General features: G+C 47.5%; 1 protein-coding gene across 1 annotated transcript in view; it reads right to left on the bottom strand.

The window, feature by feature from the left end:
- C2H10orf67 (chromosome 2 C10orf67 homolog) overlaps nucleotides 1–26,634 on the bottom strand; it is a 127,281-nt gene that overhangs the window by 39,521 nt on the left and 61,126 nt on the right. Inside the window, exons 10-12 of the mRNA XM_075922520.2 lie at nucleotides 10,137–10,277; nucleotides 9,116–9,195; nucleotides 8,973–9,038 (exon numbers count right to left, since the gene is read on the bottom strand). Of these exons, the coding sequence (XP_075778635.2) occupies nucleotides 8,973–9,038; nucleotides 9,116–9,195; nucleotides 10,137–10,277 (287 nt within the window). The remainder of the gene's footprint in view (nucleotides 1–8,972; nucleotides 9,039–9,115; nucleotides 9,196–10,136; nucleotides 10,278–26,634) is intronic.

The raw sequence follows: 26,634 nt of genomic DNA on the forward strand, positions 1-26,634 counted from the left end.
AGTTGTGGTGGGAAATGGATAGTGGAGCAAGGCCCAGGCCCCTAGTGGGGAGGCCAGTGGGAGAGTTACTGGGGTCCTTGAGAGAAACAATCCTCCAGGGCCTCCCGGATGGGCCTGGCAGATGGAAGCTGTCCGTGGCTGCCTGAAGGCCCTTCCTTTGCAGCTGGGCTCTGCCCCTCACACCAGTAGGAAGGCCTTCCTCTTCCTCTCCATGATGTTGTGAAGGACGCAACATGCAGAGATGACCTCAGAAATGTTGTTCTCCCCCATATCAAGGTGGGTCAGGAGGCACCTGAACTGTGCCTTGAGGCACCCGAAAGCTCATTCCACCTGAATCCTCGCCTGGCTGTGGTGGGCATTGAATTGGTCCCTGCTCGGGTCCAGGTGGCCAGTATTTTTCATGAGCCATGGCATGAGGTAGTAGGGTGCATCCCCCACAATGCGCAGTGGCATGTGCTCATCTCCAATGTGAAATTCATGCTTGGGGAAGAATATGCCCGCCTCCAGCTTCCTGTACAAGCTTGGACTGCACCCTCAGCAAGTTTGCAGATGACACTAAGATAGGGGGAGAGGTAGATATGCTGGAGGGCAGAGATAGGGTCCAGAGTGACCTAGACAGATTAGAGGATTGGGCCAAAAGAAATCTGATGAGGTTCAACAAGGACAAGAGCAGAGTCCTGCACTTGGGATGGAAGAATCCCAAGCATTGTTACAGACTGGGGACCAAATGGCTAGGAAGCAGTTCAGCAGAAAAGGACCTGGGGATTACAGTGGATGAGAAGCTGGATATGAGTCAACAGTGTGCCCTTGTAGCCAAGAAGGCTAATGGCATATTAGGTTGTATTAGGAGAAGCACTGCCAGAAGATCTAGAGAAGTGATTATTCCCCTTTATTCAGCTCTGGTGAGGGCACATCTGGAGTATTGTGTCCAGTTCTGGGACCTCCATTGTAGAAAAGATGAGGACGCATTGGAGAGTGTCCAGTTGTGGGCAGTCAAAATGGTTAGGGGGCCTATGACCTATGAGGAGAGACTTAGGGATTTGGGTTTGTTTAGTCTGCAGAAGAAAAGAGAGAGGGGGGATTTGAAAGCAGCCTTCAACTTCCTGAAGGGAGGTTCTAAAGAGGATGGAGAAAGGCTGTTCTCAGTAGTGACGGATGGCAGAACAAGGAGCAATGGTCTCAAGTTACAGTGGGGGAGGTCTAGGTTGGATATTAGGAAAAACTATTTCACTAGAAGGGTGGTGAAGCACTGGAATGGGTTACCTAGAGAGGTGGTGGAATCTCCATCCCTAGAGGTTTTTAAGTCTCGGCTTGACAAAGCCCTGGCTGGATTGATTTAGTTGGGATTGATCCTGCAATGGGCAGGGAGCTGGACTTAATGACCTCCTGAGATCTCTTCCAGCTCTATGATTCTATTATCATGTGCCCTGCCCTACCACCCAACAAAAATGTCTGTGAACTGTCTACGATGGTCAACCAGGGCCTGCAGTACCATCCAGAAGTAGCCCTAGTGGTTTGTGTACTGGGCCACTTGATAACTTGGTGTGTGTATCGGGATTCCATCGATCTCTTCACTGCAGTTCGGGAATACCAGGGCGGCAAATCCTGCGACAATCGTGTCCAGGTCTCCTAGGTGGATGACCCTGAGCAGCAGAATGGAGTTGATGTTCCTCACAACCTGCAGAAGGAGACAAACACATAAAATAAAGAATGAGAGGGAGTGCCTGAGCCCTTGGGAGGTGCCCACTGCCCTCTCCTCTCCACCTCAAACACCCCACGAGCCACCTCCTATGAGACTGTCCCCCTAGCAGCAGGGCTGTGTGAGGGCGGGACGGCACAACCCCCAAGGGATGGGGCTTTCTCCCCCACCTCTAGTCTATCTCTGCCCCTTCCACTCCCTTTTCCCTGTGGTCCCTCTTTCCAGGACTCCCCCACCCTGCAGGGACTGCAGCCCGAGAGTACCTTACCTCCATGAGGAGGGCCCCAATGGTGGACTTCCCCACGCTGAACTGGTTGCCCACTGACCACTAGCTGTCTGGGGTGGCGAGCATCCAGATGGCAATGGCAACCCGCTTCTCCGGGGGGATGGCAGGCCGCAGGTGGGTGTCACGTCTCTGGAGGACAGGGCAAGCCAGGCACACAGCTTCAAAATGGTGGCCTTCCGCATGCGGAAGTTTTGGAGCCACTGCTGGTCGTCCCACAGCTCCACGACCAGGCAGTCCCACCAGTCAGAACTGGTGTCCAGCTTTCAAAACAGTCTCTCCACTGTGGGGTGTGATCACAAGGGTCTTGCTCCTGCACACAGGGAGAGGGTCTCAAGGATGAGCTTAATGTCAAGCTTGTGGAGGGCCATGAAGGCAGCCTGTACAAACTGCTGCAGAAACTGCAGCATGGCTGTGTAGCACCATAGCATGCCCAGGGGCAGCTCCGGCTCCATGGCAAGAAGAATAATGCTGTGGCCTCCAAAAGCTGGGTAACAAGAGCATGCACTGCTAAAGCTTTGCTGTGCCTCAGAGATGTAGGCAAGCACACAGCAGAAGCAGAGAAACAGCTGTCCCCTTTACGTGCGTCTCTCAGCTAGGCTTAGGCACCAGGACTTGGAAGCCACTTCTGACCTAATGCCCAGCCTGAACTGGATCCAGGTGGCCTTATATGCAAGAGAGCATCCAATCAGTGTGGACGCTATCTTTCGAAAAAGCAGATCGCTTTTTCATTTGCTTTTGCTATGTAGATGCTCTCGTCTGGAAAAGCTTATTTTGAAAGAAGCTTGCAGTCTAGACCTAGCCTGGCTACAAGAATGCCATGGTAACTAACTGGGGGTATGTCTACACTACAAAGTTAATTCGAACTAACAGACGTTAGTTCGAATTAACTTTGATAGGCGCTACACTAGCGATCCGCTAGTTCGAACTTAATTCAAACTAGCGGAGTGCTTAATTAGAACTAGGTAAACCTCATTCCACGAGGACTAACGCCTAGTTTGAATTAACTAGTTCGAATTAAGGGCTGTGTAGCCACTTAATTCGAACTACTGGGAGGCTAGCCCTCCCCAGCTTGACCTGGTGGCCACTCTGGGCACCACCAGGGAAACTCTTCTGCCCCTCTCCTGGCCCCGGAGCCCTTAAAGGGGCACGGGCTGGCTATGGTGCCCGTGCCAGGTGCAAGCCAGCCAACACCCAGCCAGCAGACCCTGCACCTGGCACGGCTCGAGCCAGCCACCCGCTGCCACCCAGGATCTTTTTTCCGAAAGATCCTGTCTAGACTGGCGCTTTTCTCCGGCAAAGCCCTGAGCCGGAAAAAGTGGCAGCCATGTTCATGCAAATGCCACGGGGGATATTTAAATCCCTAGGGCATTTGCAATTCAGAAGTGTCTCATTAGCATCCCTTTTCCGGAAAAGGGTGCCAGTGTAAACACAGCCCTAGTGTAGTTCACTATCCCATTTAGTGGCACTTTGACCACTTATAGTGAGAGATTAGAACAAGGGAGCTCTACAGTCTAAGCTAAGAGACAGCTGGCTTTATAGCTCAAGCTGTGGAGACTACTATACTAAGCTCCAGAAGTCCCAGATTCAAATCTGTCTGGTGGCAATTACACAGGCAGACTGGGACACTTGGGTGGGCCCCAATTTAGGATGAGAAGGCCAGGACAGGAGGTGTTGCGGCCACTTCTCCCTGCCTCCAGCCCTTTGGGGGAGAGGTGACAAATGCTCTAGCTAGGGGACCTGAAAAAGTGAGAGGTAGTGAAGAAAAGTGCATCCCCACCTGCACTGAATCCTCACCAGCACTCCAGTTGGGGAGTAGAGCTGGAGGCTTGCCCCAATCTGCTTGGCCCACCCTCCAGCAGGAGGGAGGGAGTCAGGCTGTGGGAGCTTTCCCCACTCTGCCCACCCAGTGCTCCTGCTGGGGAATGGGTTCAGCACAACGGGACTTGCCTCACTACTTCTGCCTAGCGCTCCTGCCAGCGAGTGGGGTCAGGACTGTGTTCCAGCTGCGTAGTAGAAGCTGAGGGCTTGCAGGCTCCCAATCCCACTCCCAGGTGAGAGAAGAAGAGTAGGTCCCCAGCCTGGCTCTGCAGCTGGAGCACCAGATGGACAGAATATAGCAAGCCCTGTGCTCTGACCCCAGACCTCAGCAGGGCAAGCACTTGGGCAGGAGCAGAACTGGGCCAAAGATGGTCCTCAATTTTAGGTGGGTTGGCCATGGCCCACTCAAGCCCACACTTGGCTATGCCACTGATACAATCAACAGATAAGGCGAGAAGATGGGATGGAAGGTGGGCCAGAGAATACACCTCTGAGCTCACACCTCCAAAATCAACAGTTAGGCTACGTCTACACTGCAGGCTTTTTGTGCAAGAACAGTCATTCTTGTGCAAAAACTCGTGAAGCGTCTACACTGCACGCGCGTTCTTGCGCAAGTAACTTTACAAAAAAGCGTTGGAAAAGAGGGCTTCTTGCGCAAGAGTTATTCCTCTCCCCACGAGGAATAAGCCCTCTTGGGCAAGAGCTCTTGCGCAAGAAGGCAGTATGGCTAAAACCGCCCTCACAGCTTTCTTGAGCAAGAAAGCGTCCACACTGCCATGAATGCTCTTGTGCAAAAGCACATCTCTTGCACAAAAGCACATGTGCAAGGTCTTGTGCAAGACCTTTTATGCAAGAACTCTTGTGCAAAACAGTTCTTGCACAAAAAGCCTGAAGTGTAGACGTAGCCTTACTGTAGAGGTAAATAACAGTTTTTTATTCTTCGCATGGTTGGAGACATGTATTCAACTCAGGTGACTCACAAGCAGTAATAGAAGGAGGTGGGCTCAGAGTCTTTAAAAAGCAAGCATAGAACTGCCTTTCCAAAGCTTGCCTTTGAGCTAAACACAGTTGTAATGGTTTAGTGTTTGGTAAAAACATGATCTGATAACCAAGTTGTAGCCTTGCAATATTCAGTACAGAAACATCAGGTGGACAATCATGTTTTCCCATACTGCACTGCCACATTTCAGTAGGGTGTTAGGAAATCTGTGATGTGGAGGGGTTGGACTCAGGCCTGCATAGTGCAGTGTAGATCCTGGAGCCCCAGGTTGAGACCCAAGATTCAACAATTCCTGAGGTTACAAATGAGTGTAGATGCTCAAGTCCTAGGTTAAAAAACCAGTGTCTGCTAACTAAAGTTCTACTAACCATGGACTTAAATTGCTGTGTGGAAATATCCAATTAGACCAAGCACCAGAACCAAAATTCAAGGTGGTTAGAATGACAGTTAATTACACTATAAGCCTATGCTCTTTAAGCAGTAAGTGGTCCTTCTAAATGTGTTTATTGAACTTTCTAAAAAGATAGCACCTGCTTTGCTACTTTGGGGAGCTGATGTCAATTTCCATAGAGCATTTATCAAAGGTAATAGTTGCAAACTAGACAAAGGGTGTCACCACTGGAAGCTTTTGGTCACAGATTAATTTACAATTGCCAGCTTTTTATTGGCTTTCTTTTTAGAACTGAAGAAATCTTCAGGCAGACTCTCACAGCTGCTAAAATATTTGATTTCTACCATATCAGGAATCAAATCCAGTTAGACCATATCTGACCAATTCTGGACTTTGAGAGGACAGATAATTGTCATTATTAGCAGGAGAAATGTAAATATTGTCTCATTTATTATAAAGGCATGCTATATCTATAAGAACAGTAATGTTAAATGAACAAATTAAACAAGACACAAGCAGTGCTAACTTAACCACTTTTTGCTAAGATCTATAAAACCACAATTAGGAACTCTGAATTATGGCAGAGTGAGATGGTTCAAGTTAGGTATGAATTGTGTCTTGTCTCATTTAACCTCTTCTGAATATATAGTAACTGGTTGTTGTTGTTAGTTGTTTGATGTTTCAGAATATACATTTAGATGAGAATTCCAAGCAGCAATTGGCACCAAACTCCCCAAGATGGGTGTGGCTGAAAGCACACCCTTCGGCCTGGAATCTCCCTCCCATTGGCTACTTTAGATAGCTGTTCAACTGGCATGCTAGTTTTTCTGAATCTTTGTCTACACTTACTGGCATTGTCTACACTTACTGGCATTGTCAATCTACTTCAGCTACATAAATAGCATAGCTGAAATCAACATACTTCCCACAGAATCTTGCATACAGTAAGATCAGTGGGACTGCTCTTCCACTGACACCAGCTACTCTTCTTGTCTTGGTGGAGTACTAGTGATGATGAGATCGCGCTCGGAGACCGATTTATCATGTTTAAGCAAACCCAATAAATCAACAGCTGGCGGATCAATTGCTACAGTGATGATCTACTGTGTAGTGTAGACAAGGCAGGTCTCCCTCTGTTACATTATGTGCAAAGCTTGAGTGACTAACTCAGGTTTTGTGACTCCCATTTTTAGGGGCCTAAGTTCCTTTGTCAATCTAGTTCTATAGTCTTCTGTTTCAAAATCACCAGTCAGATTCTAGCCACAGGTCAATAGTGGATGAAAGGCAATTCTAGCTAATTGCTATTTGGTAGCCTACATCAAATAAGGTGTCAGTCTTAGCAGAGTTCCTAGTATACAAGCATCCACATCACAAAAACTGTCTTCGCAATTTATGCTAATTGGCAACTTTCATGGTAATATTAGCAGAAAGTCCAAAAGTGTGAGTTTGCCTTTCTATCCTCTACTTATGCCTGTAAATGAACAGAGAATTTCAGTCTCTTGTACTCCCAAAGCAGTAACTTTCCAAAGCACTAAAGTACTTAAAGAGGAAAACTAAGAATTAATTTTTAATTTAATTTATGGAAAAAGTTGAAAAAATTGAATAAAAAGTATAAATGTTAAAAGAGCTTACACACAATATATTATATTCTAAATATCTGACAGGGACTTTATCCACTAGGCCACACCCAGGTCCACTGACCAGAGCGGGGCATAGGGACAACTGCCTTGGAGCCCGGCGATTCAAAAGGACTTGGGACTCCTGGCTGCCACCACGACTGTGACAGTAGTAATTGCTGCAGCCCTGAGCCCTTAAAATTGCTGGTGGAGCCCTGAGGTGCATTGAAGAGTCAGTGGGGGAGGCTAATGCGCTCAAGTGAATGGCATGTGAACACAAGGAAGTATACTTAAAATAAGGTATACTCAGATTTGTTACTGAGTAATAATGGTAATCTTTACATGCAATTTTAAAATTACCTCAGGGTATGTCTACACTACCCCGCTAGTTCGAACTAGCGGGGTAATGTAGGCATACCGCACTTGCAAATGAAGCCCGGGATTTGAATTTCCCGGGCTTCATTTGCATAAGCGGGGAGCCACCATTTTTAAAACCCCGCTGGTTCGAACCCCATGCAGCGCAGCTACACGGGGCTCGAACTAGGTAGTTCGGACTAGGCTTCCTATTTCGAACTACCGGTACACCACGTTCCACGAGGTGTACCGGTAGTTCGGAGTAGGAAGCCTAGTTCGAACTACCTAGCCGCGCTGCACGGGGTTCAAACCAGCGGGGTTTTAAAAATGGCGGCTCCTGCTTATGCAAATGAAGCCCGGGAAATTCAAATCCCGGGCTTCATTTGCAAGTGTGGTATGCCTACATTACCCTCCTAGTTCGAACTAGGAGGGTAGTGTAGACATACCCTCAGACACACATAATGAATTTATTATATAATATTCAGTGAACATGTAATCTTCTGAGTATTGGAAACATGAAAAAAGTCATTTCCTTCAATGAAAAAAACGAACAGCATCAGTTAATATGGGTATGATTACTAAGCACATTCACTTAATTGTGATGAACAGCCAATAGTTTCATGTAATGTATTTACTAAGCTTAAAAAAAAAGTATTCTTGGATTAATGCAGATTCTGTGCCAGATAACAGACAGGTGGTAACTAGCTCAAATATTTATTTTTAATTGATTTTTTTCAATTACATCATAGCCCAAGGGATTACACATACACAGCATGTTATATTTATTATACATACCATGGAGGTACGTTTTTCAGAACTGTGCATTAAAAGCATGATCATCAGTTCTGTCATTAAATGATTTGTGAGTGAATCATTTTAATTTTTTTCTCCATATATATGCCATTCACTTTCTACACTGGTATCGTTTCACTGGGACATTTCAAATTCAGCAGCATTTCCTTAGACTTAATATAACATTTTAACAAATGTAGTGTGTAATCATTGGTAAATGTTAGTACAGTATTTTAATGGCAATAACTTTGCAGATACAAAAGAAGATATATTACTGCAATATTTTCAGTGTTCTGTCCACACACTTGAGAAATGTTAAAATAACAATACAGGCCTACCCCTGAAGCGTGGATGATTATTACAATCAGATCAACAGTATATATTATTCAACCACTGATTCATTCATACTACAGGTTGAAACTCTCTAAACCAGGACTCTCTGGTCTAGCAACATCTGTGGTCTGGCATGGACGTTTCAGGACTAGAGAGTCCCAGTGGAGGGCTACAGCAGGGAGCCCTGTGGGGCTGGCAGGGCAAGTGGGCTGCCCACAGCGAGCTGCTGACAGAGCTGCCCAGCACATGGCAGTGGGGCTGTTCAGCAGGGTCAGGTGTCCCGGCATGCAGCTGCACAGTGGGGCCAGGAGCCATGGCAATGGTGGTTGCCCAGCAGGGTCAGCAGGGTCAGAAGGGTGGCGGGTCTGGCAGCAGGTGGTTGGGCCATGGCTCAGGGAGCTGGTGGCAGGGGGGCCAGAAAGGACCTCCCCTGGTCCAGCAAAATCCCACATCCAGAACCAGTCAGGTCCCGAGTGTGCCAGACCAGGAAGGTCCAACCTGTATACACATTCTGTTAATTTGCATATTACACCAAGCTAGACAAGTGTTTGAGTGATTGTATTATGTAGCAATACTGTATATGTACAAAATATCTATACCTTTAATATTTCTTTATATAGTTTACAAAATTATAGAGAGGAGTTATTTTTATTAATATGGACAATATTATAATATTATTATACCTTTTCTTTAGAATCTGGAATTTCTTTGCCCAGCTTTGGTTAATTTGTTCAACTTGTTTTTTAAGACTGAAATAAAAAAAAACATTAAAAATGTTAAAATATTTATCGAGTTAAATGAACGTCTTCAAAATTCTGGCCAATACCTTTGTATGTGTTGCCTCTCTTGATCTTCAGATAGTCTCAGCTTCTCAATTTCAGCAAGTAATGCTCTTTTTTCAGCTTCCTTCTCAAGTGCAAAATACATTATAGAAAGTTAAGTCACATATTTATTTTCTATGCTAAATGTGCAAAAACAAACAAACAAACAAAAAACTTTACTCTTGGTATTCATAATTCTAGTTTTGGCTGTTAGGGTAGGAAAACCAGACAGCTAAAGGAATTAATAACAGAGCCTTTTAACTCTAGTCATTGTTTCAACGCCAGCCCAGATATGGAGCAATTGAGAATCATTATAATTTCACAGCTTTCAAATTCTTATGGGCAAGGAAATTGTTATTTGTTGGAGAACATATAGTGTAGTCATTACAACATAGTACTGAATTTGTGGTTCTTAGTTCTGTTACTAATTCTTTGTGTACCTTGGATTTTCACCTCTCTGTGCCTCATTTTTTCTGTCCTTAGTACAAATATAATAGTATAAATATAATCTCTTACAGGAGATTAATGAATGTCTGGCTAGTACTGCAAAAGCCTTAAATAAAAGTCACTATAGAAATACAAATTATTATTTTTGCTATAGTAATTAAGGCCTGGTCTACACTAAAGAGGAAAGTCGAAATAAGATACGCAACTCCCATTACTGCAACTGCAATTACGTAGCTGGAGTAAAAGTATCTTAAATCATTTTGGAACCATCCACACAGTAAGAGGTCAACAGGAGAACACGGTCCCATTGACTTCCCTTACTCTTCATGAGGAGCAGGACTACCGCCACTGATGGGAATGCCCTCTCAGTTCAAATTAGCATGTCTTCACTAGACCCGCTAATTCAAACCCCGGAAGATCGACTGCAGTAGCTTTGATCGTCTCTGTAGTGTAGACAAGCTCTAAAAGATTTAACAAGCAATGGTTCTGAAATTGCCCACAGACTAGTATCAAAAGACAAGAAACATGGCTAAAATATTAACAGAGAATTTGTTGGGATTTTAATAATAAAAACAACACCTTATAACTAGGACTCTTCTTTTGTGGCTGTTTGTGATATCCCTTTCGTGATTCTTTTTTCTCATGAGGCTCTGTCATTTCACTTTTACTCTCCACCATCTCTTTCATTTTTTGTGTATCTTTTTCTTGTAATGTTGGAATCTGATAATCAAAGAATCAATGGTGATTACATTTCCTAGGAAAACTAATTTTATTGTCACTTTCATCTTAATTCATCAAAGTTAAGAAAACAAATTAGAAAAATAACATTGTAGCATAATAATTACTCTAACTACTGTACTTAAAATAAGGGTAGTACTGTTTCAAAATAATAAAATAGGCCCCAATTAGATCAGCTCAATGGTTTTACTCTCCCATACGCTTATCAAAATGTCATATATATTAGTATTATAGCTGTTAGTTGAATATTATACTAAGTTTAAATCTGACAAGACAAAGGATATATTATTTTTAAAAACTATAAAGATATTGTTTTTAAAATCTAAATTAATCCCTGTTATGTCTCCATTGAAGTTGACAGCTCTACACTACAGATGAATCTGGTCTATTGCATTGTATTATCTGTCCTATTTCAATTGAACTTTCAACTGTGCTAAAGCATATTGTACTGAAAGCTGTCCCACTACACTTCAAGCCAGCCATTTGTTTTGTCAGCTGCTAACACATTCTACTTTCTCAGGAGGACACATGCTGGTCTCTATGTAGCCACTTCATTGACTGTAGACAACACCAGAAAGTTAAAGGACAGCCGGAGATGAAGATACATTGCAGCATCATATCTTTTTAAATATAGACAAGCAGTGGAATCCACATCCTGTGAAAACTTCAAATTAAATTTGTTGTAAAGATTAATTATAATATAATAATGATGATAGCATACCAGCCACACAGGCCCTAATTCTCCACATATTGATTTTACAGTGGTGTAACTTGCCATTTCAATGGAGCTATACTGGGGTAAATGAGGAGTCTGTGAAAGGAGAATCTGGCCTACTGTAAGTATACACACATTGGGCCAGATCTTGGGGCATACTAGAGAGATACAAGGCAGTTATAAAACCATTAGATTTGATATCCCTCCCATGCAGAGTCTAGGATTGTCAGATGGTTTAACAAAAAAATACCGAAACCCCCTCCCTCCCAAAATACCACACCAGGAAAAAATTCTGTTGAGAAAAAAAAAAAGGAACTGGGGCTGAAAAACAGTTGCGTTCCCTTTAAATCCTGGGACTGGTGTAAAAAAAAAAGGACCTGGTACTGCAGGGGAAAAGTTGTTGACCAAAAAAACACAACCCCTCCCAGTTTGCCCTTTTAAGAGCAGAGCAGGCATTGCCCTTTTAAGGAGGACATTTTGAAGTCTGCCTAGGTCGCTCCTTCCTCCTCCTGCCCCAGCCAGCCTGAGCTGTACGTGTTCCAGCGGACACCCGAGCCAGGAGAAACAGAAAATATCAGACATTTCACATGTCTGGTATTTTCTGAATTTTTTTACCGGACGGAAGGCCCAAATACCGGGCTGTCCGGTTCAATACCAGACACCTGGCAACCCTAGTAGAGTCATTTCTACAGATGAATCCTTATTTGGAATAAAGCTATTGTAAAAACTCCTACAAAAATCCCTTTCCCATTTTCTGCACTGGGAGGGTATGTCTGGGTCAAAATGGACATAGTCAGAGAATTTCCATCTCCTGACAATCTCCAGTTACCTGAAGGGCACCTTGAGGACCTGGTGGATATTTTAGAACTTCAGCTCATTATGGCACTAATAAAGAACTAAATGATATAGAAAGTAGCACATCTACAACTATCATGGCAGAAAGAAAGAAAGTCAAGAACATAGGCAAAGTTTGCATGCAGTGCCAAAAGGACATTCCTTACTAGGAAAGTCTGACCTTATAATTTACTTGAACTTCACACAGTTCCCTCCTTCCCCATATTGTAATTCACAACCACCTACTCAGGTGGTCATCTATCTCTACAGGTGTTTTGATTTTCTCTCTATTCTGACTTGAGCTGGCAGACATGGGTTTTTTTGGTCAATAGGAAATTTCACTTGTTTGAAATTTGGTTTTGTTCTAAATCAGAATTAATCAATTTTTAAAATTTCCTGTGAACTGGAAATCCTGAAAAAGATCTTGGAAAAAATGGCATGTGGTCTTTCCAATAGGAAGTCTGATCCCTGCACCTTGGATGACCAGATAACAAGGGTAGTAGGTAAGAAAAAGCCCCAAATAAAATCAGGACATCTAGCTACCCTACCTGCACTTTAACACCTATTGAGTCAAACTAATATTCATGTCAGTTTCATGACTGCTTGCCTAAGAGTTGGAAGCTCTGGACTTCTTGCCCTAGGGCAGTCTGCAAAGCAGGGATGCCCCTGGAAATACAAATCCGGGAGCTTGTCTCAGGACTTAGGACTTCCAGGGACCTAGATCAATGGCAGAAAGCATGTTAAGTCATTAGATCCCCAGATCATCTTGGGTTCTCTGCACTTCCAGACTCCCTTTTGTAGGGCTGGGAGCTGAGTCCATGTTAAAGTCAGAGTTCCCATGACTTTCAGACTCCTAGCTCCATGGCATAGAGTCTGGAAGCTCTCGTTTGGCTGCCTGTCGCAGAGTTGCAGACCCCAGAAGACTGGGATCTCTGATCTTGAGGATGCATCAGAGCCACAGATCTTGGAGACCTAGAAGCCTGATGCGGCAGGGTCTCATCAAGGTTCCATCATAAACCAGCCTTTGATTCACCAAAAAGTAATCAAACACAAATTGTTTTTGCAAAGCATTTTGGGTTCCACAAACTGGCATTTTCCAAAAAAACTCTGTTTCATTAGAAAATTTCTGATCAACTCTAGTCCTGATCTTATTGTCCATGTAAGTCTTTACCTTCAAGTTTCTTCATCAGAGCCACTCTCTTTTTGGCAATAGGTGGTTGCAGTGAGCTCTTTGGAAATTGTGAAAACCAATACTAAGCTGATCAGAAGTATGAGTTTTGATTGGTGTGTGAAACCCCTTCTCCTTTCCAGGGATTCTTCAGGATGACTAAAAAATAATGATGACTCTGGAAGGAATCTTAACCAATCCAGCTAGGCCAAAAAGGTGATGACTGCATTACTGGAAATCAAGGGTATTAACTGCTGCTTGAAAAATTCAAACTATATTTAACAACATTTAATTTGAAATGCATCCGAGAGAAGAAAGATTTTATGTTACATTACAGACAAAGCTGATAATTCTTCTAAGGTGCATTGGCACTTAATACAACCATTTGCAATATTACTGACTTTTCACTTAGTTTCCCCAAAATCATACATTTATAATTATTTATTATTGTCAGATACATCCCTCATTCCAGAAAGACTAGCTACATATTATTTACATCTAATTTCTGCTCCCCTACTGATCGATTCAACTACACATTGTCTAGGGGTTTGGAAATTCTTAATGATCACTTTACATTATCTTATGGCACAAAAGCTCTCAAAAGTATTAAAGGTGCTAATTTTAGCTTTATTAATATCTAGAGAAGGATTAGTGATGGTATATCCGTTAACCATAAATCATTTGCATATTCTTCAACTGGGAGCAACCAGTATACACATTTGACACAAATGCCTGGTCTTTTGACAGCCTAGGCACATGACCATCTTATGATAACATGATACTTGCTCACAAGTGGGTCAGATCCTTGCTTGAGGATATTTGGATTCAGGCAATATTGGTTTATATGAACACTACAAGGGCCACATGTTTTATGGAAAATATTTTCTCTGTGTCAAAAGTGAAATATTGGAAGCACATACCACTATACCAGGGTGGGCAATAATTTTTGATGGGGAGGCACTCCGAGATTTTAAGTGTTTAAAGGCTGCACTTTTCTCCGGAGGAGGTATAGGGTCTGGGACAGAGGTTGGGAGCAGAAGGGAGATTGGGATATGGGACTGGGGTGCAGGAGAGGGTGTGGAATCTGAGAAGGAGTTTGGGTGAAGGAGAAGATTGTGACCTGGGGCATGGAATTGGGGTGCAGGGTCCAGGAAAGTGTATGGGTGCAGGAGAGGATTCTGACCTAAGGGAGCGGGGTAGGAAGAGATGCAGGGTCTAGGAGGAGTTGTGACCAGGGGGAGAAGGGTGCAAAGGGTGACCTGGGGCAGGGAGTTGGGAGGAGAGTGGGGCTAAGATGCCAGATGCAGGCTCTGGCTAGAAGGCACTTACTTAAGTGGCTCCTGGTCTAGAAGCTCAGCAGGACCCTCACGCAGGCTCCCTGTCTGCCACAGCCCCAGGCTGCTCCAAGCAGCTGGCTGCTCCATGTGCCTCTCTACATTATGTGCCTGGGGAGTGAGGAGAAAGGAGACTTCATGCACTGCCTCTGCCCCCAGCACAACCATTGCAGCTCCTCTGACCAATGGGAGCTGCAATGATTGTGCTGGGGGCAGAGGCAGTGCATGAAGTCTCTCCCGCAGTGTGTGGCACACAGGCACACAGACGGCATAGCTAGCCATTTTGAACAGCCTGAGGCTGTAGCAGACTGGGCTCTTTGAGGAGCGGCCTGCGAGCTGTATCTTGCCTATCCCTGTTCTATACACTTGCCTATTTATGGGTATGTCTACACTAGAAAGTTAGTTCGAACTAACGGACGTTAGTTCGAACTAACTTTCCTATGCGCTACACTAGCGCTCCGCTAGTTCGAATTTGAATCGAACTAGCGGAGCGCTTAGTTCGAACTAGGTAAACCTCATTTTACGAGGACTAACGCCTAGTTCGAACTAGCTAGTTCGAACTAAGGGCTGTGTAGCCCTTTAGTTCGAACTAGTGGGAGGCTAGCCCTCCCCAGGTTTCCCTGGTGGCCACTCTGGCCAACACCAGGGAAACTCTATGCCCCCCTCCCGGCCCCGGACCCCTTAAAGGGGCACGGGCTGGCTACGGTGCCCGTGCCAGGTGCAAGCCTGCCAGCACCCAGCTAGCAGACCCTGCACCTGGCACGGCACAGAGCCACCCACCCGATGCCCCCCAGCCCACCCCCTCTTGCCGGGACCAGGCTGGCGGCTCCCGGGAGCTTGCCCTGGACCGCAAGAGGCGGGCACCTTCCTGGGCTAGTGCGGACATCGTGGACCTCGTCCACGATCTCCGCACTAGGCACAGGAAAGTGGCCGTCTAGGGCAGGAGAGCTGCCAGCCTGGCCACCCAGGACCAGGTGTGCATGAAAATCAAGGGGGTCCACTGAGACCCCCGACACTGAGCCCTGAGCTTACAATGGCCGTCCTGGGTCAGACCAAAGGTCCATCTAGCCCAGTAGCCTGTCTGCCAACAGCGGCCAACCCTAGGGACCCTGGAGGGGATGGACCGAAGACAATGACCAAGCCATTTGTCTCGTGCCATCCCTCTCCAGCCTTCCACAAACTTTGGGCAGGGACACCACTCCTACCCTCTGGCTAATAGGACTCCATGGACCCAACCTCCATCACTTTATCTCACTTCCCTTTAAACTCTGTTCTAGTTGTAGCCTTCACAGCCTCCTGCAGCAAGGAGTTCCACAGGTTAACTATTTGCTTTGTCAAGAACAACTTTCTCTTACTAGTTTCAAGCCTGCTACCCATTCCTTTCCTTTGGTGTCCTCTAGTCCTTCTTTATGGGAACTCAGGAAGAACTTTTCTGAATGCACCCTCTCCACCCAACCCCTGCTTTTAGAGACCTCTATCCTGTCCCCCCTCCGTCTCCTCTTTTCTAAGCTGAACAGTCCCAGTCTCTGTAGCCTCTCTTCATCTGGGACCTGTTCCCAACCCCTGATCATGTTAGTTGCCCTCCCCTCTCCCAGCCTTTCTCTTCCCCTCTCCCACCTCCTTTTCCCAGTCTCCCCCAGTTTTTTTCAATAAAGACAGAGTCAATGTTGGAAGAAACGTTATCTTTATTTTGTACATCAATAAGAAGGGGGGCTAGGGAAGGGCAAGTGGAAGGAGGTGAGGGAGGAATGGGGTACGAGCCCCCGATGGGGAGGACTGGGCTGGCTCTGCGGGCTTCTGGGGGTGGAAGCTCTCCTGCAGCCCCCCAATTACTCCCTCTCCCCAGATGGCAGCCTGCGGCAAGTGCAGCCGGGCTGATGGCCGAGTGGTGTGATGTGCCCAGTGTGGGCACTCAGGGCACTCCAAGCCAGAACTTCTTTGCAAGCGGGGCACCCCTTAGAACTGTGTGTCCGGGGTGGGGGTCGGGACCCTTTAAGCGCAGCCCTCGGCTAGCCTGAGACAGTATCTCCATGCTCTAAGTCCTCCTTTTATGCCCTGCCGGCACTGCTTCCGGCCATCCTTAAGCCCTGTTCAGAGTCCACTCAATGTGGACTTACTAGTTCGAACTAGCAAAACGCTAGTTCGAACTAGTTTTTAGTTCTAGATGCGTTAGTTCGAACTAGCTTAGTTCGAATTAACTAATTCGAACTAAGTTAGTTCGAACTAGCGCTGTAGTGTAGACGTACCCTATGAGAGTCTTTATATAGTCAGAATTTTGAGGGCATGCTGCTTCACATGTATAAAACTGTTTTCAGAAATGCCAGATTTTATTAAAATATGTTTATTTTGATAGCTGTATTTCCATCTGTTCTCCCTAAGTATTTAGCAGAGGAAGTCATTCATAGTTATTATTTCAGAATGTTTACAATATCTCATTCCTGTAGGAAATACATGACAATACTGAACCTTCCTCTAAGGCTCGCTAATAAATATCTTCTGAAAATCTAAATGTCCATAAGATTTAACACCAATAAAGAAATTTGACTTATTAGAAACAAAACAAAACAAAACAAAACAAAACAAAACAAAACAAAACAAAACAAAATCTTGCTCTCCCACAATAGGATGGTAAAAGAACACCACATATCAATCTGTTGGGTATTACCACACTCCTGTTTCAGGAAAGAAATTTCATATATTTCAGGTAAACAGTCACAAAACATACAACCTTTTTAGCAATGGTAATATAAAGTTCAGTAACTGAAGTTTTACAGAGAGAGTAAGACATCACTCTTGTTCTTATCACAGCAATAAATCTAGCATTTAGGTATTTTTTGTAATTTTTGTGAAAGTGGGAAGAGGAAAAGACAGGAAAGGACATGTTGCAACCAGAGTTTTCTTGTACCACAAAATAAACAACTATTATTATTATTATTATTATTATTTGAATTACTGTATCACTAAGGAGCCCTATTCATCATGACCAGCTCCATTGTGCTAGGTGCTATACAAACCGCAGCACAAGAAGACAGTCCCTGCCCCAAAGCGATTACAAAACTTGGATCATTTTAATACCATGATTTTCCTGTCTACACTAGTTGCAAAGTCTTGCTTAAAACTGTGGTGGTTAAAAAGTATTAGCTTTTAAAACATGACCAATTTTCAGTCTAGAGAAGCTCTCTAATCCTTTAAAAGATTCAAGGCCATCACTGCTGCCTTAACAGTCACAAGGACTAGAAGATAGTTGGGCAGTGTTCTTCATCTATATCCTGTGTGTCAGACAGCTTTACAGAAGAGGTCCACTTTTTCACTTACATAGAATAGTATCATAGGGTACGTCTACACTACATGCCTCTGTCGGCAGAGGCATGTAGATTTGTTTGTTCAGCAAAGGTAAATGAAGCCGCGATTTAAATGATCGCGGCTTCATTTACATTTACATGGCTGCCGCGCTGAGCCGACAAACAGCTGATCGGCTGTTTGTCGGCTCGCCACTAGTCTGGACGTTCCCCCTGTCGACATCAAAGCCCTTTGTCGGCAGCCCCGGTAAACCTCATACCACGAGGAATAACGGGGCTGCCGACAAAGGGCTTTGATGTTGACAAGAGGAATGTCCAGACTAGAGCGCGAGCCGACAAACAGCTGAACAGCTGTTTGTTGGCTCAGCACGGCAGCCATGTAAATGTAAATGAAGCCGCGATCATTTAAATTGCAGCTTCATTTGCCTTTGCTGATCTGTCTAATCTACATGCCTCTGCCGACAGAGGCATGTAGTCTAGACACAGCCATAAATTCCAGCAATAGTGATCTGGGCTGGGGTTTTGAAAATTTCAGAAATAATTCCCTCTCCCCATATAATCTATTTTCATGACAGCCTTGAAAAATATTATGCTAATTCCAGCCAATATTTTTAAACATGGGTTCCTAACATTTAGAAATGTAAATGTGGATTTAGGAACCTAATGCAGCATCGGCATTTAAGGCCAAAAGGGACCACCAGATAATCTAGTCTGACCTCCTGCATATCACAGGCTACCAACACCATATAGCATCCACACACTAGCCCAACAACTAAAATTAAACCAAGCATTACAGCCCACATAAGACTTAGTATGTCTACACTACAAAGTTAATTCGAACTAACAGTTGTTAGTTCGAATTAACTTTAATAGGGGCTACACATGCAAACAGCTATTTCGAATTTAATTCGAAATAGTGGAGCGCTTAATTCGAACTAGGTAAACCTCATTCTACAAGGAGTAATGCCTAGTTTGAATTAAGTAATTCGAATTAAGGGCTGTGTAGCCACTTAATTCGAACTAGTGGGAGGCTAGCCCTCCCCAGCTTGACCTGGTGGCCACTCTGGGCCAAACCAGGGAAACTCTTCTGCCTCCCTCCTGGCCCCGGAGTCCTTAAAGGGGCACGGTCTGCCCACGGTGCCCGTGCCAGTTACAAGCCTGTCAGCATCCAGCCAGCAGACCCTGCACCTAGCACGGGATGAGCCAGCCACCTGCTGACACCTAGCCCTTCACCTCTTCCCAGGACCCTGCCCGGGGCCGCAAAAGGCGGGTGCCCACCTGGTCTAGTGCGGAGATCATGGACTTCATCGAGGTTTGGGAGGAGGCCTCCAATGTTCACGACCTCCGCACTAGGCACAGGAACGCGGCCGTCTACAGCTGCATGGCTGCCAGCCTGTCCACCAGAGGCCACATGCGGACCCAGGAGCAGGTCTGCTGCAAGATTAAAGACTTGCGGCAGGCCTACTCCAGGGCCTCCCAGCCAGGGGACGACCCGGAGCCATGCCCTCATTATGAGGCCCTGGACCGCATCCTGGAGGCTCATGAAGTCTATGCCCCCCAGGGTGGTGATCGATCCCGGGGCAGAGGGCCCGTCCCTGACACGGAGGAGGAGGAGGAGAATGCCGAGAGCCAGGAGCCTGCAGGGAGCCTGCCCAGGATCCAGGATCCCCAAGACATCCTACAGAGCACATCAGCTGTGTCATCTGAGGCCGGGGAGGGCTCCACATGTGAGTGCCATCATGCTCCCCTTATATGTATTGGGGGGGGCGGTGTAGAGAGAGCCCAGGGACCATGCGCTTGGGCCTTGCCCACCATGGAGCAGCAGCTGGGTGTCATGCAGGGGCCTTGGCCCATTCCCCACATGCCGACCTCACCTTGCAGAGGGGGGCTGGGTTTCACACACCGTGTCCCCAGGGAGAACTGACCATTGCTCGTTTCACCACAGCCGCAGCACCTGAGACTGCAGGGCGCGCCACCCCATCTGCAAGAGCCACCCACAACCGGGCCAGCAGGCACACCTGCAACCTGGAGGACTATCAGTGGCGGCACCTGCAGCTACTGGAGCACCAGCTCCGCACCCAGGACCACTGGGTCCGGGAGGACCTGCGGCTGCAGCAGCGGAACTTGGAAGTGCTGGAGGAGCAGGGCCGTGCCCTCAGAGATCACCTCCAGACCGTGGTGGACAGGTTCCTGCCTCCTCCTGCTCCAGACCCTGCGGCCACCCTAGCTCTCGCTCCTCCTCCCATCCCTGCTCCCCCTCCCATTTCCTCTGCACCCCCTGTTCCTCTTGTCCCACCCTCCACACCCACTCCCCTCTGATGCACCCCCCCACCCGCAGTGCTGTGAGACGGGAGAGTCAGCAGGACCCCTAACCCTGAGCGGGAAGGAAAAGCTCCCTTCCAGCTCCCTCCTCCCAGGTTTCCCCCTGCACTCTCCCACCCTCTTTCCTCCCTCCCCGCACCCCAGTTATGTACAATAAAGAGAGGTTTTTTTGGCAAAATAGGTGTTTTTATTTTACATTAGGAAGGGGGATTAGGGAAGGGGAAGGGAAGGAGGGAAGGGTGCAAGAAGGCCCCAGTGGAGCATGCAGGGAGAGTTCAGTCCTCCTCCACCTGGAAGCTCTCCCACAGGGTTTCCTGGATCTGGACGGCCCTCCGCTGAGCCTCCTGGATGGCAGCGGTGCGGGGCTGCATGTACTGGCCAGCCATGCGGTCAGCCTCAGCCATCCAGGCTGGCAGAAAAGCCTCCCCCTTCCTTTCACATACATTGTGCAGCACACAACATGCTGCCACCACGCGAGGGATATTGTGCTCGGTGAGGTCGAGGCGGGTGAGGAGGCATCTAAATCGGGCTTTCAGGCGTCTGAAGGCCCCCTCCACCACGATGTGGGCCCTGGTGAGCCTGGCATTGAAGGCCTGCCGGGAGGGATTGAGCTGCCCCATGTCGGGCTTCATCAGCTAGGGCTGTAGGGGGTAGGCCGCATCCCCCACCAGGCACACGGGCATGTCCATGTCCCCAACCCTGATGTGGCGGTCAGAGAAGAAGGTCCTGGCGTGCAGCCTCTGGCACATGGAGGAGTTCCGGAACACCCTGGTGTCATGTGCCTTGCTGGATCAGCCCACATTAATGTCCGTGAACTGGCCCCGGTGGTCAGACATGGCCTGCAGGAGCACGGAGAAGTACCCCTTGCGGTTGATATACTGGGAGGCCTGGTGTTCCAGGGCACAGATGGGGATGTGCGTCCCGTCGATGGCCCCCCCGCAGTTGGGGAAACCGAGGGCACCGAACCCCTGGATGACCGCATCCAGGTCAGTGAGGTGGACCACCCTGTGGAACAGCACCCTGTTGATGGCCTTGACCACCTGCAGAGAGACACACCAAACTGCGAATCACTGGGGTGCCCGGGTGGCTGGGAGTGTTCGTTCCCTGGCACTGCCCCGCGCCCCACTCCCAGAAGCAACCCCCGCTGCAATCCTGGCCACCGCGGGCGGTGTGTAGTAAGGCTGGGACAGACCGAACCCTCCCATGCGGGGCACTTTCGCCTCCTCCCCCACCTCGTTTTCCCTGGGGTAGCCCATCCCCTCCTTGCAGCCACCCTCCTTGTAGCCCCCCTCCTTGCAGCCCCTTGCAGTGGCTGGTGAGTGCCGTACCTGCATGAGCACTGCTCCGACGGTGGATCTCCCCATGCCGAACTGGTTCCCAACAGATCGGCAGCTGTCCAGCGTGCACAGCTTCAAGAGGGCGATGGCCACACGCTTCTGGAGGGGGATGGCGGGCCTCATGCGAGTGTCCCGTCGCTGCAGAGCAGGGGCGAGCCACTCGCAGAGCTCCAGGAAGGTGTCCTTCTTCATCCTGAAGTTCTGGGTCCACTGTTGGTCTCCCCAGCGCTCCAGGACGATGCGGTCCCACCAGTTGCTGCTGGTGTCCTGATGTTAGATGCGGCGGGGCACACTGGCATCCGGGCGCTGCTGCGGCTCCTCCACGGCTCCCAGGGAGGCCAGGGGGAGGGGCAGGGGGCTGACGTGCACCAGATGGTGCCAGGCAGCCTCCAGCCATTGCTGGAAGGCTTGCAGCAGCAAGTCCAAAAACTGAAGCAGAATGCCCAGGGCAAGTTCTGGCTCCATGGTGCCAACTGCGGCGGCATCCCCAGTGGGAACCACCGACACAGGCAGGCAGAGAGGAAAATGCTTTGCTGTCCCTCGGCGAGGTAGGCAAGCAAGCAAAAAAGCTGAGAACCAGCTGTCCAAGGGGGTCCCTTTAAGCACGAGTCTCAGATAGCCTCAGACAGCAGCCACGCAAAGCAACTACTGACCTGATGCCCTGCTGGAACCGGTTTCAGCTGCCCTTAAATGCGATCCAGCATCCAATCAGTGTGGATGCGCTATTTCCAATTAGCAAAATGCTAATTCAAATTAGTTTTTGGGTCTAGATGCGTTATTTCAGATTAGCTTATTTCAAATTAACTAATTCAAAATAAGTTAGTTTGAATTAGCACTGTAGTGTAGACATACCCTGAACTATTATGTGTACAAACAAACAAAGAGGACTGAGGTACACAGAGGTCTAAAACCTTCATAACTGGCAGAGAAATGATTAAGAGAGCTAAAACCAGATAATTCTGGCAAAGGACCACACCCTTTGTAATAAAAGTGGCCTGAACTACAGACATGCATACCTACAGCTTCCATTGACTTCCAATATGATTGGTATAAAAAATGGCTTTGGGATGATTCAGCTGAGATCACACAGAATACCACATGCATTTCTTGTCTCCTTAGCATCAGCAAGATTTGACAAACATGAGGAAATCCAGCAAATAGAAACAACAACAACAAAAACTTAGTAAGGATATAGTGAGGGAAATAATTCATCAGGAAGGTTTAAAAGCTAAAAAATGACATGACTACAGAGCTATAGGACACTAGTGTACAAAATTTAAAGAGTACAAACATGAAGGAGGTCAGGCAATTATCCAGAGCAGTATTAGGGTATAACTAGGAGTTCCTGGATGAAAAGGAAAAATTGGCTGAATAGAAGCCAATTTTACTCTTTGACTGAGCGTGAGATGCTTTAGGTTGTGAAAGTCTCTCAGGGGAATAGGAGGACTCCACATTGCTGGAGATATTTAATCTGCTCTGCTCAGGTTCTTATGGGACTTACCATGTTTTCTGTGTATGAGTTCTATCCTAAGCACACAAAATATTAGAACATTTCCAGTAGGGGAAAATTTTGCATTAACAAGGAAGATGAATGATCTAATAAGTCTTTCCATCTCTGACTTAGGTTTCCATAATAACGTTTTATAATAATAATGTATTATTTTCACATACATTTACTAGTAGTATTCATCACCAGTTAGTGCAGTACATGATTTTCAGGAAAAGTAATTAGCCTAGAAGGTATCACTGTAACACAGGTATCCTATTATTTTCAGTAGCCTCCTCAGTAACAAAGCAGATTTTTTTGTGTAAATATTGTCTCTATATGTACACACGCAAATCTTTAGAAAACCTCTGAAATGCATGCAGGTGTCCAGTGCTCTATCTACAGAACAAATTACTCACCTAAATCTGTGTTACAATATAAACACTGAACAAAATGTGAGCTAACACAGTGTGTGTTTAACATTCATTGTAGTTTGTTTTCTCGAAGTTTATTGAATGTACTACAGTGTGTACCTTCCACCTCACCTCAAAAACCAAACCAACAGAAAACCCCAGTACTGCTGCTTGCCATTTTATTCATGAAAGTGCAAACGGCATCTTGAATGAAGTGGCCTGGGGGGCAGTGCGGAGCCTCTCTAATCTATGGGGCTAGTAAGGAGGGAGGGTCAAGGCCATGGACCTGCCTTCTTGGCCCATGGGCTTGTTCAGTGAAATCCATTGCCTATAACTGCCCAGTCCTTGTGTGGAGTATATGGGGGTTGAACATTTTTGCATCCTCCCTTTTCTTATATACTTATGCAAGGGTCACTTACAATACAGCCCTAGCTGAGTCAATTTTTAATTCAGCACATTAAATCTTCAATGCTAGAGAGGGTTCAATGCTAGAGAAGCTCAGCTGAACACTAGCGAAGGAGCCCTTCACTAGACACCTTCTGCTCTGTCCTTAGCAGCAGCTGGAGGAGGCAGTGAATGGGAAGGGTGAAAGTTCCTCCTGTGAGTCCCAAGCAGTTCATAAATCTAACCATCCTCAGCCTGAGCCAGAGCATGTGCAGCTGTAGCAGGCATGAGGCAGGGGTAGGGCTGCCTTTCCCCTGCTCTGCCCGTTTCTGAGGCACCACCTCCCCCCAGCCTCTTCTCCAAGGCCCTCCCCTCCCCTGCTCACTCCACCCCGCTTCCTTCCATCATTCACTCTCCCACACCCTCACTCACTTTTACCAGTATGGGCAGTGGCTTTGGGGGCAGGTTCCAGGCAGAGGCCAGAAATGAGAGGTTCAGAGTGTGGGAGGGGCTCCAGACTGGGGCAGTTGGATAGGGTGTAGGGCTCTGGGCTAGGGGTATAGCTTTAAGAAGAGGCCAGAAATGGGGCGGAGGTCAGGGTACGGTTGGGGGCTCTGGCTGGAGGTGCAGGCTCTGGGGTGAGTCTGCAGGCTGTGTGTTCCATGTGGAACTAAGCAGTTTGGGGAGAGGGTGCAGATTCTGGGAGGGAGTTTCGGTGCGTGCATGGGACTCTGGGCTGGGGGTTGAAGTCAAGGATAAGGTACAGGGTATGGTTCTGGGAGGGAGTTTGGGTGTGGGAAGGGGCTCAGGCTAGAGAAGGGAGCTAAAGTGGGGAGGGGGTTCGGGTGTGGGCCCTGGGCAGCATTTACCTCAGGTGGCTGCCGGAAGCAGCTGGCACATCCTTCTGGCTCCTAGGTAGAGGTACAGCTAGGTAGACCCGAATGCTGCCCTCATCCACAGGCACTGCCTCCACAGCTACCACCATCTGTGGTTTCTGGCCAATGGGAGCTGTGGAGCTGGCCCTTGGGGCAGGGACAGTGAACAGAACCCTCATGGACCCACTTCCATCTAGGAACTGGAGGGCAATGCCATCTGTTTCTGGAAGCCACACAGAACCAGAGCAAATAGGAAGACTGTCTTAGCTCATATGTGCCACTGACTGAACTTTTAACAATCAGATCAGTGGTGCTCACAGGAGCCACCAGGGTCCCTTTTTGACCAGAAGTTCTGGTCCAAAACCAGACACCTGGCAACCCTGGGTAAGAAGCCACACATGGGGATGTGAACCAGGCATGGAGAAAGCAGGGGCACCACTGCATATTTTGGTGGTGGGGAGGGGCAATTTTGATTGTGATTCCAGGAGTTACTTATGCACCTGAAAACTTTTTTCAGATAACTTAGAAATTAGATAACAGGAGCACTATAACTAATTCCTATCTATATATGGGTATGTCGACACTACAGCACTAATTCGAACTAACTTAATTCGAACTAAGCTAATTCGAACTAGAGCATCTAGACATAAAAACTAGTTTGAATTAGCATTTTGCTAATTCGAACTAACATGTCCACATTGAGTGGACCCTGAACCGAGGTTAAGGCTGGCCGGAAGCAGTGCCGGCAGGGCATCAAATCAGGACTTAGAGCGTGGAGCTGCTGTCTCAGGCTAGCCGAGGGCTGTGCTTAAAGGGACCCGACCCCCATCCTGGACAGACAGTTCTCAGGGGTTCCCCGCTTGCAAAGCAGTCCTGGATTGGAGTGCCCTGAGTGCCCACACTCGGCATATTACAGCACTCGGCCATCAGCCCGGCTGCACTTGCTGCAGGCTGCCATCCGGAGGGGTCAATCGGGGGGCTCCAGGAGAGTTTCCACCCCGAGGAGCCCGCAGAGCCACCCCAGTCCTCCTCATCGGGGGCTCGTACCCCATTCCTCCCTCACCTCCTTCCACTTACCCATCCCTAGCCCCCCTTCCTGATGTACAAAATAAAGGACACGTGTGGTCAAAAATAGAAACTCTCTTTATTTAACAAAACTGGGGGAGACTGGGAAAAGGAAGTGAGAGAGAGGAAGAGAGAGGATGAGAGAGGGGAGGGCAACTAAAATAATCAGGGGTTTGGAACAGGACCCATATGAAGAGAGGCTAAAGAGACTGGGACTTTTCAGCTTAGAGAAGAGGAGACGGAGGGGGGATATGATAGAGGTCTATAAAAGCATGAGTGGGGTGGAGAGGGTGCATCAAGAAAAGTTCTTCATTAGTTCCCATAATAGAAGGACTAGAGGACACCAAATGAAATGAATGGGTAGCAGGCTTCAAACTAATAACAGAAATTGTTCTTCACAAAGCAAATAGTCAACCTGTGGAACTCCTTGCTGCAGGAGGCTATGAAGGCTAGAACTAGAACAGAGTTTAAAGAGAAGTGAAATAAAGTCATGGAGGTTGGGTCCATGGAGTGGTATTAGCCAGGGGGTAGGAGTGGTGTCCCTGCCCAAAGTTTGTGGAAGGCTGGAGAGGGATGGCACGAAACAAATGGCTTGGTCATTGTCTTCGGTTCATCCCCTCCAGGGTCCCTAGTGTTGGCCGCTGTCGGCAGACAGGATACTGGGCTAGATGGACCTTTGGTCTGACCCAGTACGGCCATTCTAAGCTCAGGGCTCAGGGTCGGGGGTCTCAGTGGACCACTTTGATTTTCATGCCAACCTGCTCCTGGGTGGCCAGGCTGGCAGCTATCCTGCCCTAAACAGCCACTTTCCTGTGCCTAGTGCGGAGGTCGTGGACGTTGGAGGCTTCCCCCCAAACCTGGATGAGGTCCACGATCTCCGCACTAGACCAGGCGGGCGCCCGCCTCCTGCAGCCCTGGGCTGGCTCCCGGGAGCGCCAGCCTGGTCCCAGGAAGAGGCAGAGGGCTGGGTGGCAGCGGGTGGCTGGCTTGTGCCGTGCCAGGTGCAGAGTCTGCTGGCTGGGTGCTGGCAGCTTTGCACCTGGCACGGGCAACGTAGCCAGACCGTGCCCCTTTAAGGGCTCCGGGGCCAGGAGGGAGGCAGACAAG

This window comes from Pelodiscus sinensis, chromosome 2, assembly GCF_052426305.1.
Source record: "Pelodiscus sinensis isolate ZL-2025 chromosome 2, ASM5242630v1, whole genome shotgun sequence".
NCBI lineage: Eukaryota > Metazoa > Chordata > Testudines > Trionychidae > Pelodiscus > Pelodiscus sinensis.